Genomic DNA, 16,547 nt, shown 5'->3' on the forward strand with positions numbered 1-16,547 from the left:
GTGCGATCAGACCAAAGTGTGTGCCATGACAGTGGATTTCACACCTTGTATCATTCAAAAACTCAAGTAAAAGTACTTACTGGCTTTGCAAACAGATTGAAATACTGTTTAGCGAGCAGTACTTGGGGTTAGCTGATGGCAGACCATGAAGGAAAATCTTGAACATCAGGAAAGAGCAAGGAAGGAAATCCCACTTACAGGAACTGCTGCACAGAAATAGGAGCACGCAGTGACACATCTGGAAAACAGCGGTGAATGATACGCCTCTCAGATGTTGGACAATCCTGTGACACCTTGCAGCATGTGCGCTACCTGTATGTTTTTGCACGCGTGTGGTTTACGCATATCGCTGTGATTTATAGTGAGATTGGCATCCTAATGATGGAAATTCTGAGACAATGGCGCAAGCGCACGGGATGCTATCATCTCTTTTTTTTTCCCCACCTGAATATTTTTGTCAAATTCTTTAATTGTAATGTTTCACCGTTGCAACTCATATACAGTGGATGTACTAAAACATGGCTGACAGTGAAAGGCACTATTATTATTTGTCTTTGATCACGACAGAAGAATGTCGCAACATAATGTGTACCCTTGAGTGTAATTTACAGGTTACATCATTTCTTATCCAGAATTGTTCCTCAGGAGACTGTTTGGCTTTGATAGGAAAGCAAAACAATACTGATCACTTTTCCCCCCATGGCAAACAAATGATCAACTATTGTCTCATTGTATGAATTTCTTTTGAAATGGTGGCCTCATTTGAAAATGAATAACTAGAATTTGATGGAATGCGACATTGGCGAACATGAAGATAAGGGAGACTGTGCGACTGGACCATATATAGTAAAAGTACTTGTTCAAAAATATCTCATGTGCTGCGGTTTTTTAACCCATCGTGTGTAGCTAATTTGATTATAAGCAGACATTCTATGTCGTGCCTTTCCCCCCGCAATCAAAACAGTTCCCAGGTGTCTGTAACATAACATGCTTTTGCTTCAATGACAACCAACATGTCATGTGAGGTGCGGAATTAGGACCCAAACGCGGACTAGATAGACATGGGAGTGGGTTAATAGAGAGCCTTTATATACAAAAATACAAAATAACAACAGAGAGAAGGGCTCGATTCAGATGGCCTCAAAGAAAACACTTAACTGAGAAACCTCAATTGGCGTACTGACAAAAGTGTCATTCAGTAACTCTCGCTAGGACAATGTCAAGGTCTTTATGACAGAATAAAGGCTTATATGATCAAATAAGAGTGACTAGACAAACTAAGAGTGGCTAATATGGGACCATAGCAACTGCATAGCAACTGACAACGTCAACAGAAACAGGAAAAAAAAATAGGGGCGTCAGGCGATTACATTTTTTAATCGTAATTAATCGCATGACTTCAATAGTTAACTCGCGATTAATCACAAATTTTATATCTGTTCTAAATGTACAATCAAAGTTTTCGTACTCGTGTTAACATAAACGTGGGGAAAATGTCAGTAATTTCATAATAATTCATAAAATTTAGTTAAAATTAAAAAGATGTACTGTACTGTAAAAAAGAGTGTGATATTTATTTGTTGTCATATTTCTGCCACTAGATGGCACAAGTGCATTTGTAAGACCTTGATGTAAGCCTTCTTTTAATATTAAAAGCTATCTAATCTTTAACATGAAGTAACTTGTGAAATTTTGCAAATTTTTAAAATTGCAAAATACAACTTAACCCCAGTCTCCACAAATATATGCATTATTATTACATTTATTACTGCAAAATTTTGACGTGGACGTGTCTGCTGCGTTGCGACTGGAATTCCCCCCAGTACAGGCTTTCCAAGTAAGGGGCGGTCATAAATCGCGCGTTAAAAAAAAAAATGGCGACGTCAAAGAAACTTTAAATTGACTCAAAATCAATGCAATCATTTTGACGCAACAAATCAGAAAAGTCCGATTGGGGATTACTGAGGACTTTCAGACATAAAAAAGTTTTTAACAAGCACATAAATATTTTTGGTTGTTGCTTGTTAGGTTATTGCTCTGCTCTAGAAAATGTAATGTATCTTCATTTCAAAAATGTATCGCAGATAGCTTTATAAAGCTTTGCAGGTATACCTACTGGAATAAGTCCTTTCCCCACATCCCCATTTGAATCTGTCTCAGCTTGTGGGAGAAAAGGGAGGGAGCAAATTCAACTGGGAGGGAAAGAAGGAAAGAATGTTTCAAGATCTCATCATCGCTCTCTCTCTCTCTCTTTTTTATTATTATTATTTTTTTTTTACGTTGCAACAGCAACGTCATTTTGGAGCCGCTAGTAACTTTTTCCACTCCCAGTTTCTCTGGCTTGCCTTTTGCATTATCCACAGCAGCATACTTTCCCATGTTTTTTTTCTTCTTTTTTTTTTTTTCTTCTTGCAACCCACTTGTGACGTGTGAGTGGAGTTCCTGCTCTTGTTTCACGCAGCAGCGCAGTTTTGGAGACAGAGCGGGTTGAAGGGCTTTGGAGAGGCAGACGAACATTTGAAAGGGAAGGTGAATTGAAGGTTTAAACGAGGAACTTTTTATTTTGGGGTGGGGGGACGCTTGGGCGCTTTCTGTCCTCACACGCAGGGGAGGTCGAGCGGGAGGAAAGACGACGGACGTGCAGGAAGGCTGAGAGAAAGTGAAAAAGGGGACTAACGGGGGGGGGAGAGGAGACATTACGCTGCCTCAGTCGCCCTTGGGTAACGCTGAATGAGAGGTTCCAGTTGACGGGTCTGCTTCACACGAGAGGAGGAGCTCCAGCCCAGCGGGGGTCCAGCACTTCATCCTTTTTTCAAGCAACAACAGGACAGGATGAGGTACCAAGGCAGGGTAAGAGTCTCTCTACCATGATGGCCCTTCTTCTGTTTTTTTTTTTACATGTAATTCAGCACACCTTACAGTATATTAACCTAGCTACTGTATGCGCCTGTATAAGTGTTCCATTTTTGGGTTTCAAAAAAGCATTAGCGCAGAAAAGTTAGCATAGTCACAATAATAGTAAGGTTGCATCCAGCTGTTGCAGCATCAGGCCTCGCCAAGGGACAGAGGCTTACCAAATAAGGAAGATTATCTGGATGTGGTCACTTAGGCAAAGTTGAGTCAAGTCCTCTCCAGAGCAAACATGCTGCTCGTTTCACCGCAACTCTTAGGTAGATGTTTATAATCAAAACCGACTGCGATGTGCTATTTAAAAGCTGCAAAAAGCCACATTCCATTTCTTCCAAAAGAGAATTCAACCTAAAAAAGTTTCTTTACAATAATATGCAGCCCCACTAGTCTAAACAAGGTGTTGTGATTAATATAACGTTTGTGGGATATGGATTAAGCAGAAAAATCCACTTATTATTATTATTGATCTGGCTGGCGACTGAAAATGACATCACAGTTGCTCAGGTAATGACCAATCACGGCTTGTCAATGTCACATGACCAAATTTGCAAAACAGGTGAGCAACTGCGATGTCATTTTCAGTCAACAAGTGGCAAAATGGCCACGCCCTTACTGCAAAATTTGTCTGACTATCTTTTTTATTATTTTTTTGTCTTATTTTGGTTAGCTTTTATATTCTTTGTGGAGTTTTCTTTATGTTGTCTATATTAAAATGTTCTATGTTATGTATACTGTTCATTGTTTAAATAAAACTTAATTGGAAAAAAATGGCCGCCCCCTTATATGGATAAAAAACAGTTTTCTTGCTGCTGAGTTCATGTTCCAAAAATGCAATATTTATCATAATGTGTGTTTTAGATTATAGTCACAATTTTTTGAGTTGATAGTTCTACTTGCTGTGGTGACTGTACGGATGAAAGTCAAAATGGCCTCGTGACTGGAGAAAGACAGAAAACAATGTTTGCTGTGTTTTTGTGATGACACAAAATAGTTTGGTTGCCTGGCAACCCAAGTGTTGAACTGGCCTTCTCAAGTTGGAAAAAATGAGAATATTTCACAAACACGGTTGCATACACACACACACACACACGCGCGCGGGCACAGCGACAGCATGACAGCTGATGCACATCTGCAAAAGCCTGAGCGAGTTACTTGTGAGGTGTTAAATCTGAACGAATGAGGGATTATGCTCGAGGAGCTGTTGCGGAGCAAGATTCTTATTGCCAATGGCAATCTGGCTCTGTGCAGTCTTGTTCTGAGGTATGTTTTACGAGGGTCATGCATGCATGCCTATGTGACTTTTCTTTACTATGAAATTCCCGGAACAAAATACTTGAAATATCTTGAGTTAATGTGATGATTCCTTTTTGCTTCACCCCCTGTTTAGAAGACTTTTAAAAGATAACACGCATAGCCAGCGTTTCATCTCAGAAACATGCAGCTATTGCCACACGAGCAACAAAAAGATTCCATGGCATCCTCTGACCGCCCCGCTCCGATCCTGACCTGAACATTCCTCGCTTGTGTTCTTTGGAAAATCTGACAGCACAACTGTTAATCACATCTGTAGGAAGCCCACCTGCAGGAATGAGAGAACAATACTCCAAGGTGAAGGCGCGAGGAGTGGCTGCAATAGACTCTTGGCTGCCTTCCACTGTTGTCCTCTTGTTTTCGCAAGGATTTCCCTGCGAATACTGTGTAAGGGTAAAGGCCTCTTACCGGCATGCAGCAGCCAAACGAGCCCCACGGGAGAGACACTTGCATAGAAGAGAAGTCTTTTGTGGAAGTGCAGCTCCTTTGTTTCTGCTCTCAACTTGCTGTTTATGTTTTCATAGCTCTTTACACCAAATCTGCAGGGGGTTACCGACAGAAGAAGATCATGCTAAAAAGTGACTCAAGAGTGTTCAGAGTAAAAAAAAAGAAAAGAAAAAAAAGGGTGTATAGGAGAAGGAATTTCTGTCTTTAGGTGCAGCTAAGAGGGACTTTTCTTTTTTTTTCATGAGTGACCCGACTCCCGAGCTCATCCCTATTAAAAAAATGTAAGTTACGAGCACTAAATGGTGGCACCAAACTTCACAACAAGCAGCAAAATATAGTGAGCAATACAAAAAAAAGAGGCCAAGTGCTTGATTCAGGCTGTTTATGGCTATACTCAGTTGAAGTTTAAACACGAAACCAAGAGAATTAGACAACAAACAACATAACATCCGAAAGCCTACTAGCTTAATGCTAACACGTTGCTAAAGGCCATGGAAACAATGTAATAACACTCACAACTTAGCACATGCATTCTACATCCTCTGTAAAAATGACTAACATTCCCGCAGCCTACCGAGCCACTTAGTTTTGGAACTTTTTTTTGTCTATTATGTACAGTATGTCAGTAGTATACTGCCACACCAGAGAGGAGCACAATGTCAATGGGCATTGGAACATGAAATCAGGATACGCAAAATATTGAATTACTTACATTATATTTTTCTTAAGTTGCATTTTTGTTGTTGACTTTTTTATTTTGTGGGCCTGGAACAGGTTAATAGCATTTCCGTTGATTTCAATGGGGAAAGAACGTTTACTATATGAGAGTATTATCACCACAGCACTTTTTTGTATAGGGGAAGTCAAACCAGAAATGTTCTTGACAATAACATGTTCTATGCAGCCTCACTGGTCTCAACATGGTATTCTGATTACTATTGTGTTTGCGGAATATGAATAATGTAGTAAAATCCACCCGTTTTTATTCATCTCAGGGGGCGGCCATTTTGCCACTATCCACTATCCACCTGAAATGGATAAAAACGGGTGGATTTATATTTTGCTGCTTTATTCATATTCCACAAATGCAATATTAATCAGAATGCTGAATTTAGACTAGTAAGGGTGCATACAATATTAATATAAGGAAAATTTGCAGATTAACTTCCACTTTAAGTTGAACTGGACTTCACTATACTGTACCTATTGTATCCTTTAGAACAATATTGCCTATTAAAGTGTCATGGGTACCAAAACACGCCGCTTAATATGTAATGATGCACGTTTAGAATATTACTCATCAGTAAGGATTCCAAACTGACAAACGTTTCCCTTTCCGTTGCATGTTGCTGTGGTTGTGTGTGCGTGCGATATTTTACACTGGGGCCACAGAGAATGTCACCGCAGCCCACTAAATTCTACCCATCCTTAATATTAGGTTTGTCGTCAAATGGAGGTTGACGTGCACACACGCTTTCCCAGTTGCATCACTGTTATCACCCTCGGGTGTTATCACGTTGTGTGTATGTGGTGCATATCACCACCATCTCAACGCAGATAAGCATATCCTGTTTATCATTGAGATTCTTTAAATGGCTTGCCTTGGCCAGCTCAACTCAACTGTGGAGTGTTGTTTATAGATGTGGTCAGGGGTGTTGAGTCATTTGCAATTTTTCATGAGCAAGAAGGGAGACAAGTTTTGTAATACGTTGTGTGTCCATTTCTTAATGATTAGCATTCGATTGTATCACTTCCACCAAGTTTTATTTTTTTCGTTGTAAATGTCAATCAAGAACACAATTTTGTGAGTTATAGTTCCATTGTTTCCAATGGGATTTACATTTTTTATTTATTTATATCATTAGCAAAGATTATCATTTGAGACAAATCTTACTGTCTGTGTCAGAAATGGTAATTCCAGACCCATCTATTTTATCCATATTATTATTATTATTATTATTATTACTTCTGTTTGAATTTTCTCGAGGCCGTCAATACTGTAATGGGGCATACACGTCCGATAAAAAAAATAGAAACAGTCCAATAGCGCCACCCTGTGTCAAAGTGTTGTAACTACAATCCTTCTTTTCTACAGGAGGTGGACATTGAAGGAAGGGTGCGCTTGGTGATGGAGAGCACCCTAACGGCCCGTGACAGGGTTGGTGTGCAAGATTTTGTCCTACTGGAGAACCACAACAGTGAGGCAGCGTTCATAGAGAACCTGCGACGGCGCTTCAGAGAAAACCTCATCTATGTAATGAATGTTCTTGGCATATTTGAAATAATATCTCTCGAATAGTTGACTTGGAGTGATGACGTTTGAATGTTTGGTATAATTCTGTGACTATTTTAACTCAGACTTACATAGGCTCCGTTCTGGTGTCAGTGAACCCCTACAAAGAGCTCGAGATTTACTCCAAGCCACAGATGGAACGCTACAGAGGAGTTAGTTTCTATGAAATATCTCCTCACATGTGAGTCTTGTTTTTGTTGATGCTAGTAATCACACAATGTAATATGAATGATCAACATGACAGTTGACTAATTGTGTGTGAACCTTAAACAGTTTTGCTTTTCACCCAGATATGCAGTGTCGGACAACACTTACCGGGCCATGCGGACCACATGGAAGGATCAGTGTATTCTTATATCAGGTGAGAGCGGTTCAGGTAAAACAGAAGCCTCTAAGAAGATCCTGCTCTACTATACGGTCACCTGCCCCACTAATCATCACATGACCACCCTCGGAGACCGCCTCCTCCAGTCCAACCCTATCCTGGAGGTATTTAATAGAATCGAAGCATGTTTGGTTCATTCGAATGTTTAATGTTGAAATTTGTGGTTTGTGTAGGCATTCGGTAATGCCAAAACACTAAGGAATGACAACTCCAGTCGGTTTGGAAAATATATGGATGTGCAGTTTGACTTCAAGGTAAACAATCCTTTGTTGTTTTTTATTTTTATAAAAAAATATATCTTGACAATAATATGTTGTATGTAGTATTCCGGTTAATATTGCATTAGTGGAATATGAATTAAGCAGCAAAATCCAGCAGTTTTTATCAACATCAGAAGGCGGCCATTTTGCCACTTGCTGTCGAGTGAAAATGACATCACAGTTGCTCAGGTAACAACCAATCACAGCTCAGCTTCAGAAAACAGGTAAGCTGTGATTGGTTGTTGCCCGAGCCCTGAGCAACTGTGATGTCATTTTCAGTCGACAACAATTGGCAAAATGGCCGCCCCCTGAGATGGGTAAAAACTGCTGGATTTTGCTTCGTGGCTCATATTCCACAAATGTAATATTAAAATAGAATGTCATGTTTCGACTAGTGAGGTCACATATAACACATTATTGTCAAGAATTTTTTTGACTTCAATTATGTATGTAAATCACCTTGCACTATTCTAGGAATAATATAGTTATATGGTCAGTGTAGATTATTGTAGTTCTCTTTTCATGGCGTTCCAATCCTGCCTTTCCCAGGGGACGCCAGTAGGTGGCCACATCCTCAATTACCTGTTGGAGAAATCTCGTGTGGTCCACCAGAATCACGGAGAAAGAAACTTCCACATCTTCTATCAGCTTCTGGATGGTGGGAGCAGTGAACTTCTCCAGATGCTGGATCTTGAAAGAAACCCTCAAAACTACCAGTATCTGGTTAAGGTTTGTAAAGAAAAGTTGTATTTTACGTACACATCAATTCACCTTGAGTTCTTGGTGTTTGATACTGAGGCGTCTTGATAGGGAAGCTGTTCCAAAGTCAGCTCCATTAATGACAAGAATAATTGGAAAGTTTTGATGAGTGCCTTGTCTGTGATTGGCTTCACCGAGGAAGACCTGCAGGTTAGTCAAAAGTCGCTCTGCTGTTTATCCGTCTTTAAATCTCCAAACGTGCAACACGTCTCTCTCGTTTTCACCGGTGTGATTCATGTGTCTTTTTGTCAGAATTTGTTGAACATCATTGCCAGCATTCTCCATCTGGGAAACACTCAGTTCGGAGAAGGCGAGGAAGGCGAAGCGCACATTACCAGTGAGATGCCGATAGCAAATGCTGCAAAGGTCAGAGTTATCCCACCCACAAGTATTGGTCGATGTTCAAATGTACATTCTTTTTTTCTTTTTTTCTTTTTTCTTTTTTTTTAAGCAACTGAACAGATGTGTTGTTGTTTTGCAGCTGCTGGGTCTTGAAGCCTCATCCCTCAGCGAGGCTCTTACTTACAAAAAACTCACCGCCAAAGGGGAGGAGGTAAAGATACTATTGTTCTTGATTTGGGTATTTGTGACTAGACTAGTCAAACCCCCCCCCCAACAAAAAAAACTTGACCATAATATGTTCTTTGCAGCCCAACTAGTCTAAATACAGTATTCTGATTTATATTGTGTTAGTTGAATATGAGTTAAGCAGTAAAATGCAGCCATTTTTATCAATATCAGAAGGCGGCCATTTTGCCACTTGCTGTCGAGTGAAAATGACATCACAGTTGCTCAGGTCTCGGGTAACAGCCAATCACAGCTCAGCTTCAGAAAACAGGTGAGCTGTGATTGGTCGTTGCCTGAGCCCTGAGCAACTGTGATGTCATCTTCAGTTGACAGCAAGTGACAAAATGGCTGCCCCCTGGTTTTGCTTGCATAACTCATATTACACAAATGTAATATTAATCAGAATGTCATGTTTGGACTAATGAAATCACATATAACATATTATTGTCAAGAAAGCTCATTCACTCTCAGTCATTTTCACTGAAGCAACTCCCTTTGCTCCCGGCTGTTTTACTGGATTTAGACTGATTTTGCAAGGCCCGCAGAATACTGTGTTCTGTTGCTATAAAAACATGGAACCTACCAAAAGAAAGATTCGAGTCTCTTCTTTCAAAAGAAAAAGTACATTTGTATTTATTTATTTATTATTACGTTTTGCAGCAATTAGCATTAGAATATAGCTAAGTTTCATCATTATTCACAAACCTGTTGAAATCACTGACGAAAAGCTGCTGCCACCTGCTGGCCGTTTTTTGTAATAACTACCAATGCTTTAAGCGACCTCTTCAGGACAGAAGCTGCATCAAAGCCTTCTATGCTCTAACATAAAAAAAAAAAGAAGTTTTAAACAACAACGTATAAACATGTTTTGGGAGTGAAGGACGGAGTAAACAAATTAATACGTTTTGGGGTTTGAATGAGTTAAAGTTGACTTCCCCTTTAAATTGCTTCTTTCTTGCATTACAGATGATCATCCCACACAACTTTGAGCAAGCAATGTCAGCCCGAGACGCCTTAGCCAAAGCACTCTATGGTCGGAGCTTCACTTGGTTGGTGGAGAAGATCAACCAGTCTCTTGCTCTGAAGGTTCCGCCATTTTTTTTTTTTAATTACCTAGACAAAGCCAACTCTGGCAATGTCATCATGTGTCTATTGTCTTCTGTATTGTTTATACAGGATGACATGGACCACAGCAATAAAGCCTTCCCAGTGATCGGGCTTTTGGACATCTATGGCTTTGAGGTCCTACAGCGCAACAGGTCTGACTAGTATTTGTTTGACTTCAATCTTCCGTTACTACAATTGTTTCTTTCTTTCCCTGTAGTTTTGAGCAGTTCTGCATCAACTACTGCAGCGAGAAGCTCCAGCAGCTCTTCATTGAGCTCACCCTCAGATCCGAGCAAGAGGAGTACACAACGGAGGGGATAGCAGTGAGTGCATGATAAATCTCAAAATGCGTACATTCGACCCATTTCCGCTCCATAACGCATTACGCCGCCCAACTCCAGTGGGAGATGGTGCCGTACTTTGACAACAAAATCATCTGTGACCTGATAGAGGAGAAGCACAAGGGCGTCATCGCCATTCTGGTGTGTATATGAGGTCCTTGTGGGAATATCTGCCTGTCTGCTCTTGTTGTTATCAGTTGAGTAGCGTTCCTGTCTTTCAGGACGAGGAGTGCCTGAGACCCGGGGAGACGAGCGATGCCTCGTTCTTAGAGAAGCTGGAGGACACACTTGGCGGCCATCCCCATTTTGTCACGTATGAGTGAACGTTACCAAAGTACTGTTTTTTTTTTTTTTTTTTTTATATCCACTGGCCACTGAACAGTTTGTTTGTAAATCTCCGTGTGTCTCGCAGTCACAAGCTGGCAAATGGCAAAACTCGCAAGGTAATGAGCAGAGAGGAGTTTAGGTTGCTGCACTATGCCGGAGAGGTCAACTACAATGTTGATGGTAGCCATTGATTTCTTCGCTAATTATTATTACAGTGCATATGTGGCAACCCATAAAATGAAAAACAAACGTTGACGTCATTCGTTTCATCCATTTAGGTTTCCTGGAGAAGAACGACGACTCATTGAACAGGACCCTGAAAGAAGTAAATAACATTTGTAATTGCTAGAAAGAGGGTTTCCCACTGTGTTGTCATGATGCATTGGTTTTGGTCTATGTTTAGGTCATGTGCCAGTCTGACAACCAGATCATAAGTCAGTGTTTCTCCAGAGAGGAAGTGACGGAGCAGAAACGCCCACGCATGGTCTGAGTTTCTCTCTCTCTCTCGCTCTCTCTGCAAAAATGACATCATCAAGTTTGATATGTACATACAACTCTACCAATTCCTTACCCATTGTTTATTATTGTATATTTTTTCACCAGGCTGCCACTCACTTTAAAAATAGCCTGCAGAAACTTATGGAGATCCTCATGACTAAAGAACCATCGTATGTGCGCTGTATCAAACCGAATGATGCCAAGCAGCCAGGTGAACTTGAATGTCAGATGACACTTCATTAGGTAGACCTGCACAAAGACCAAATGCCCATTCCCACGCTATATTAAATGTTGTCAATTTGGCGATAGTCTTAATTGTGAAGTGGGTTGAAGTTCAACCAAACAAGACATCATGTGAAGAATATAGCTAAACAGATCCACACCAAATTTTAATGAGGTCCTTAGTTCATGCGACCCCCCCCCCCTCCCCCCCCCCCCCTGCAAAGTGTCCCGGACATTGGCTGCTTTATGTCGTCATGCTAAATAATAATGATGAAATGATGGAGGTACAATATAAGGAACGGCTAGGAGTACAGCCAGGACATTTTGGGGGTGATTTATTAATAAATAATAAATAAAATAGGTAATTATAATAATATAAAGGGAAGAAATCAGATACCAAAATGTTCCCTTAGGTATGGGGGTAGCCAGAGAGTGACAAGGGGTGACCATGGCCACCCCTGGCCACCATGTAGCTCCGCCACTGTATACTTCTGAGAATATCTACTAATGCATTCTGGCAAAGTATTTCAAACTTGATGATATGCTCTCCCCCTGCAGGTCTCTTTGACGAAGTTCTTGTCAGACACCAGGTCAGGTACCTAGGCCTGATGGAGAACCTTCGGGTGAGGAGAGCTGGCTTTGCCTACAGACGCAGCTTTGAAGCCTTCCTGCGGAGGTGAGTCGCGCTTTATTTGGGCTTCGTGCATCCTCAGCCAGGCCATGTCGTTACGTTATGTGCCCTCAGGTACAAGCCGCTGTGTCCGGAGACATGGCCCAACTGGTATGGCAGGCTTCACGATGGTGTGGCCACACTGGTCAACCACCTTGGCTACCAAGAGGAGGAGTTCAAACTGGGCAGGCAAAAGCATCGTCCATCGACTTTCACAACAACTTTTATTTTGATCTGTGACAAACTTGACGCTACTGCAGTTTGTGATCTTTCATTCCATGCAGGTCCAAAATATTCATCCGTTTCCCCAAAACTCTCTTTCTGACTGAAGATGCACTACAAGCTAAAAAGCCAGAGATAGGTGAGTAACGTTATTACAAAGACACACAAATGACCTCATTCACTGCCATTGACGGCTATAGATGTCAAAAATTCATTTGAACCATTTGCATTAGTTTAACTTTTTTTTTTCTCACTTTTGTCAACAAGAGTATGAAAACCTAGATTTTTTTATTGTACATTTAGAACAGATATCAAATTTGTGATTAATCGTGAGTTAACTAGTGAAGTCATGCGATTAATTACGATAACAAAATGTATCGCCTGACGTCCCAAATTTTTTTAAATCTTTTTTTTTAAATCGTGTCAGGCGATTAATTTTTTTAATTGTAATTAATCGCATGACTTCAATATTTAACTCGCGATTAATTGCAAAAATTATATCTGTTCTAAATGTACAATAAAAAAATGTTTTTTCTAGGTTTTCATACTATTGTTAACAAAAGTGGATTTTTTTTTAAATAGAAACTAGAAATAGTTCAAATGAATTTTTGACGTCTATAGCCGTCAATGGCAGCGAATGAGTTAAAAAAAAACAATCCAGATAATTTCACCAAGCTCACAAGAAATTTCTTCTTTTGTGTTCCAGCTTTAACTCTGCAGACATCGTGGAGAGGCTACAGGGAGCGAGCCAAATACAAACGAACCAGGCATGCAAGTCAGTGCACATTCCGCTTGTTTTAAGCCATGTGACTTATTTTAGTCTCATTATTTCTTTGGATGACTTTGTCGTAATATAAACACATTGTGAATGTGCAGTCATAGTGATTCAGTCCGCATGGCGAGGGATGAAAGCACGGCGGAGGGCAAAGAGACGTCGACAGGCTGCCGAGTTGATACGCAGGTGCACAACTGTCTCATTTGATCTTAAGAATCATCTTTAAAAAGATTAGGCACACCTATATTTCCAAATGAGCTCTAATACAAAAGCGGAATCCATATTTATAATTTTACCATTGTAATAGTTCCCTTGTTCATTATCATTACTTAAAGAGATTTAATGACATACTCATATTAATAGGTTGTTATGACTTTTGTACATTTGTCTGTTTTTTTTTTTTCTTTCTTCAGATTCATAAAAGGCTTTATCTACCGTCATGAGGACTACTGTCCAGAAAATGACTATTTCTTGGATCATGTGCGTTACTCCTTCCTCATGAAGCTTAGCAAAAATCTACCAACAAACGTTTTGGACAAAAGCTGGCTGGCATCTCCTCCCTCTGTCACCGAGGTAAATCAGCAGATGTGTACAGCTAACAGTTACGAATCCAACATTGATTGTCGCTCTGTTTTCGCCTGCAGGCGTCAGAGCACCTTCGCGCACTCCACATGCGGAACATGGTCATAAAGTATTGCATGAGGATCCAGCCTGAATGGAAGACTCAAGTAAGTTCGTGTGATCAATTAGATTCCACTGAGATCCTGTTTGCAATTTATGAAGATCACGAATGCCGATCTGACGTGACTCTCCACTAGATGACACAGAAGGTTGTTGCCAGCGAGATCTTCAAAGATCAGAAAGACAGCTATCCTCAGAGTGTTGGCAGGCTCTTTTTGGACACCAGGATCGGTGCATGTTTATTCACTTTCCTCACAATAATACAAGAAATATACATTGACTCCCTCACTGTTTTTTTTAATTTATTTTTTTATAGAACGTGAGCAGATCAATCTCAAGGTTCTCCAGACTCTCGGCAGTGACAAATTGCAGGTGAATTTTTGTGTGGATGTTTGCCCTGTGCCCCCCCCCCCCCCCATTAATTTATCTAAGTGGACAACTCTGCTCATTTGTTTGAATGTGAGAGTGGAAGTTCATTGTTTCATTAATATAGCACCTTTCACAGACAGGACTCACAATGCTTTTCGTAGTTATAGAATACACATAAAATACAGAATCACACCATATTAAACTCTGAAAATTAAAAAAAAATCATCATCAAAATAATAATCGGCTCTAACAGACTCTCAACCCTGAACAGGATAAGCAGAAGAAAATGGAAGGATAAAACACCTCAGAATGAACTGCAACAGTGTGCTATACATGCTTGTGCTTCACAGTATGGCGTCCCAGTCACAAAGTATGACAGGAGGGGCTTCAAGCCCCGCTCTCGTCAGCTCCTCCTTTCCAACACCTTCGCCGTGCTGGTGGACAGGACCAAGATCAAGCAGAGGATCGATTACGCAGCCCTCGGAGGTCAGATTGATTATCACGTGGTATCATTTTGAGCATCCAATCACTGCGCCACAGCAACAAAATTAACCAATTTCACCTGACCGGTCTGAAAAAAAGTATTCTTTTTGTTCATCTATTTATGTCAGCAATGTTTAGTAATAGGCAGAACAATTAAATGCTCTTCCAATAGATGGCAGTAGTTAGGTTCAACGTGAGGTAGACCTAAACTCCGCCCTGGTGGATTTAAAAATAAGAATAATTACAGCTTTAGTAATGTGCTGTCTTATGACTTCACTTTTATTTATTTTTAACACTTTATGGGACCTTCAAATTTACAAACACTCAACCTTCAGCCAGTCGGAGTTAAACTGTTTGATGGAAGTGGTCGAAACGTATCCATCCTGGGTAAACAGAGGGTTGTAGAGCCACAGAAACACGTCCAGCGTGTTCAGGGGCCTTGAAAATGGTGGAGTCGACCGTACTCTAGGCCATTGGGTTCGAAAGTTGTGGTCACCACAAAAGATGTCCGCCACATAGAAGAAATGAGTGGCATGGGTGCAGTGCCACGTGTCCCCAGAAGAGGGCGCACTCCCTGGATGAATGGTTTGGTTTTCGGTCAGTTTGTAATTTTCAATGTGCAATTAAGTGTTTGTTTGTTTTTATATCCGAGGTTTCTTTGTAAGTCCGGTTTTTGTCTTTAAATATGCAGGTATCTCAGTTAGCTCTCTCAGCGATGGGATGGTTGTTCTGCACCTGCCCACTGAGGACAATAAACAAAAGGTACAGCAAACAAGCTCAGTTTAGTTGTGTGTAATAATGGGGGGGGCATTCTGAATCCTCTTGTATCTTCCCCTGCAGGGTGACGTGTTGCTGCACTGCAACCATGTGATCGAGCTCGTGACAAAATTAGCCCTGATGGCCCGCATGTTAAACCACGTCAACGTCAAGCCTGGCAGGTGAGACTCACTCTGACCGCTGAACCCGAGGTCCACAAACAGCTCCTGTTTTAACAGATCTTACACTTTTATCAGTGTCAGGTTTGCAGGGGCACGAGGCAATGAGGGGATCATCGATTTTGTCATGGGCTCTGAGCTGAAGGTGGCCAAAGGCAAAAGAGGACACCTGTTAGTGGTGAGTCGGCAGCCGCTCTTATGTCAAATAATTCAAATAAAAAGCAGCCTGCTTAATAAAGTATTCAATTTGATTTTCGCCCTAGACTGCCCCTCGGATCAACACCACATGAAGAAGAGCAAAACCAGATCACTGCTAATTAAAACGTTGCTACCCGGAACGAATAACACACACTGCTCTTGACGCAATGAAGCACACGGCTTATAATTCAAAATCTTCCTCTTGTAATGGTCGACTGCCTTTATTTACTGAAAACAATGTGTACAGTTCCAGGCTTCTATTAGGCGTTAATAGTAAATTAAGTTATTGATTGTTCATCGTTTTCCGCATAATCAGATGTAATAAAAATGATGGTGGATCGGTGGAGTAGTGGTTTCGGATGCAAAAGGATGCATCTATTTGAGGTGCGGCATTTTTTTTTTTTTTTGGAAGTGAAAGATGCACCCTGTGATGATTCGAAGCACAGAGCGGAGGCCGCTATTTGAGAAAATACGCTATGCAAAAATGTCTTTCAAAGAATATCCGCTAATGATCGATGACAACATACATGAAGTCCTCACGTTTCTTTAAAAAAAAAAATTTGTTTATTGAAAGCCATATATTATACATTATACATTACAAAATATCAAATGTCATATAAACACTGTATCACTGTGTAAGATATAAATAAAACAACTGAAATCTATCAAATAAATAAGTCAAATAAATAAATAAGCAAATATCTTGTGTGTTTGGAAAGTCCAGTCGATTTCGGGGCCTCGGTGCGAGACAACTCCACAACACCCAAACTCGTCCGTTGTTCCCGTG

The 16,547-nt window shown here is 40.6% G+C and overlaps 1 protein-coding gene across 2 annotated transcripts; it reads left to right on the top strand.

Moving 5' to 3' along the window:
* Positions 1-2,273: 2,273 nt before the first annotated feature.
* LOC147160959 (unconventional myosin-Ic-like) lies at positions 2,274-16,464 on the top strand. 2 transcript variants are annotated; one of them, XM_086098361.1, is made up of 32 exons: positions 2,274-2,850; positions 6,764-6,922; positions 7,027-7,142; positions 7,252-7,450; positions 7,520-7,600; positions 8,156-8,335; positions 8,417-8,515; positions 8,618-8,731; positions 8,847-8,918; positions 9,899-10,018; positions 10,109-10,191; positions 10,257-10,362; positions 10,441-10,521; positions 10,602-10,693; positions 10,793-10,887; positions 10,986-11,032; positions 11,111-11,191; positions 11,311-11,416; positions 11,986-12,103; positions 12,173-12,286; positions 12,382-12,458; positions 13,026-13,094; positions 13,196-13,280; positions 13,508-13,667; positions 13,739-13,822; positions 13,913-14,006; positions 14,092-14,147; positions 14,495-14,630; positions 15,319-15,389; positions 15,468-15,565; positions 15,641-15,740; positions 15,826-16,464. In XM_086098361.1, the coding sequence occupies exons 1-32, from the start codon at positions 2,833-2,835 to the stop codon at positions 15,850-15,852; spliced, it is 3,138 nt and encodes a 1,045-aa protein (XP_085954487.1). In that variant the 5' UTR covers positions 2,274-2,832; the 3' UTR covers positions 15,853-16,464. The 2 variants fall into 2 exon arrangements, with proteins under 2 accessions (XP_085954487.1, XP_085954485.1); XM_086098359.1 differs by having other exon boundaries at positions 9,899-10,191.
* Positions 16,465-16,547: the final 83 nt, after the last annotated feature.

The sequence above is a fragment of the Leptonotus elevatus genome, chromosome 16, assembly GCF_054856555.1.
Source record: "Leptonotus elevatus isolate MCC_2025b chromosome 16, RoL_Lele_1.0, whole genome shotgun sequence".
NCBI classification, from domain to species: domain Eukaryota; kingdom Metazoa; phylum Chordata; class Actinopteri; order Syngnathiformes; family Syngnathidae; genus Leptonotus; species Leptonotus elevatus.